The following is a 2,500-nucleotide window of genomic DNA, read 5'->3' as shown; positions in this document are numbered from 1 at the left end:
CACACACACATACGATGGGCTTCTTTCAGTTCCCGTCTGCCAAATCCACTCACAAGGCTTTGGTCAGCCCGAGACAATAGTAAAAGACAGTTGCCTAAGGCGTCACACAGTGGGACTGGACCCGCAACCGTTGATTGGGAAGAAGCTTCTTACCATACAGCCACCTTAACAATTTTTCAAGCCGATCTTACATGAAACCAATGGTAGCCTTATTACACAAATAAAGAAACTTTATCCACCAATGCGGTATTGAGTACTTCTCTTATTGTTCGACATTTACGCACGTATGCATATCTGTTTTTACGTATGTATATATACATTGTGTGTATGTGTTTGTGTGATCTGGTAGCTTATGGGGCTGTCGCAAAGCGTCTCCTTCGCCTCGATGCCTTTCTTCTCAAACGCCTGATATGTCTCCTTCTCCTCCGGCGACGCTGCTTGTCCCTCTTACGCCGTCTGTCTGTGCGATTCTGTGTCTTCTGGCAACTACATGACTCACAACAGTATGATGCTATGGCGTCTCTGTGACAAGCATGTGGATTTAGCCGGACTATCTTCTGGCAATATTCTTGTTTTTGTCAGGACCGTTACAAGTTTCTGCAAGAAAAACACAATATAAGTCGTGAAACTCGGAGTAATAACAGAATGAAGCATCAGCTACATATATATATATGTAACATGGTATAATTATAAACAAGGCAAATTTTAGCAATTTCTCCGCAGACTGAAAAAAAAATGATGGAAAACTCTAATCGATTTTCGAATTTTATTGAGGTCTCATCAGAGGCGTCTACATCGTTCTTACAGTCCCCAGAGAAATATACAGCCAAATTGTTTATATACTCAACAAGTGCAGCAGTTACTCTATGAAGTAGTCCCTAATTTGCATGCCGAAAGTGTTTCACACCCTATAAATACCAGGGGCCTGTCAACGAGTATCTTAATCTACACAGTATCAAGGTATGATAATATATATATATATGATGTATGTATATATGATCTTCGCACGCGACTGTTACATGAACTTAATGTCACATGAACATTGACCAATCCTCGCAATTTCGGCTGACTATACTTGAGATTGCTCCAATCTGGCCAGCCCCAAAGAAAAACTAAGCCAAGAGCATTAGATTCCTTGGAAGAAAGCAGCGAATATATACAAAAACAAGGACGGAAAAAACGGACAATGTTACACAAATACAATAAAAATAATAACAGGACATAACAACGGGTGTCATTTGACATATATATATATATATATATATATATATAGATTTAAATTAAGCTGCTATAAGTTTCATGTTTACGATAGTACCATAGTTAGGCGATCTTGTATAGCGTGCCATGTACTATCGGACAATTCTTCAAATTCTCTTCCTCTCTCTCTCTCTCTCTCTCTCTCTCTCTCTCTCTCTCTCTCTTTATATATATATATTTGTACATTAAGGTTATCATTGGTTTTTCATGTAAAGAAAATGTTTTAATATTCTTTTATTCTTTTACTTGTTTAAGTCATTTGACTGCGGCCATGCTGAAGCACCGCCTTAGATGTTTTTTAGTTGAAGAAATTGACTCTAGGACTTATTCTTTGTAAGCCTAGTACTTATTCTATCGGTCTCTTTTACCGAACCGTTAAGTTACGGGGACGTAAACACACCAACATCGGGTGTCAATCGATGGTGAGGGTACAAACATAGACACAAAGACACACACACACACACACACACACATACGATGGGCTTCTTTCAGTTCCCGTCTGCCAAATCCACTCACAAGGCTTTGGTCAGCCCGAGACAATAGTAAAAGACAGTTGCCTAAGGCGTCACACAGTGGGACTGGACCCGCAACCGTTGATTGGAAGAAGCTTCTTACCATACAGCCACCTTAACAATTTTTCAAGCCGATTTACATGAAACCAATGGTAGCCTTATTACACAAATAAAGAAACTTTATCCACCAATGCGGTATTGAGTACTTCTCTTATTGTTCGACATTTACGCACGTATGCATATCTGTTTTTACGTATGTATATATACATTGTGTGTATGTGTTTGTGTGATCTGGTAGCTTATGGGGCTGTCGCAAAGCGTCTCCTTCGCCTCGATGCCTTTCTTCTCAAACGCCTGATATGTCTCCTTCTCCTCCGGCGACGCTGCTTGTCCCTCTTACGCCGTCTGTCTGTGCGATTCTGTGTCTTCTGGCAACTACATGACTCACAACAGTATGATGCTATGGCGTCTCTGTGACAAGCATGTGGATTTAGCCGGACTATCTTCTGGCAATATTTCTTGTTTTTGTCAGGACCGTTACAAGTTTCTGCAAGAAAAACACAATATAAGTCGTGAAACTCGGAGTAATAACAGAATGAAGCATCAGCTACATATATATATATGTAACATGGTATAATTATAAACAAGGCAAATTTTAGCAATTTCTCCGCAGACTGAAAAAAAAATGATGGAAAACTCTAATCGATTTTCGAATTTTATTGAGGTCTCAT

At 39.6% G+C, this 2,500-nt stretch overlaps 1 protein-coding gene across 1 annotated transcript in view; it reads right to left on the bottom strand.

Moving 5' to 3' along the window:
• Nucleotides 1–1,911: 1,911 nt before the first annotated feature.
• Nucleotides 1,912–2,500, bottom strand: part of LOC115213530 (A disintegrin and metalloproteinase with thrombospondin motifs 16) — a 35,764-nt gene continuing 35,175 nt past the window's right edge. The window contains exon 11 of the mRNA XM_029782552.2: nt 1,912–2,316. Coding sequence (XP_029638412.1) covers nt 2,069–2,316 — 248 coding nt within the window. The 3' untranslated portion in view covers nt 1,912–2,068. The remainder of the gene's footprint in view (nt 2,317–2,500) is intronic.

The sequence above is a fragment of the Octopus sinensis genome, linkage group LG6 (genome assembly GCF_006345805.1).
Source record: "Octopus sinensis linkage group LG6, ASM634580v1, whole genome shotgun sequence".
Lineage (NCBI taxonomy): Eukaryota > Metazoa > Mollusca > Cephalopoda > Octopoda > Octopodidae > Octopus > Octopus sinensis.
Note: the sequence above shows the minus strand (reverse complement) of the source record. Positions and strands in the feature narration are given on the sequence as shown.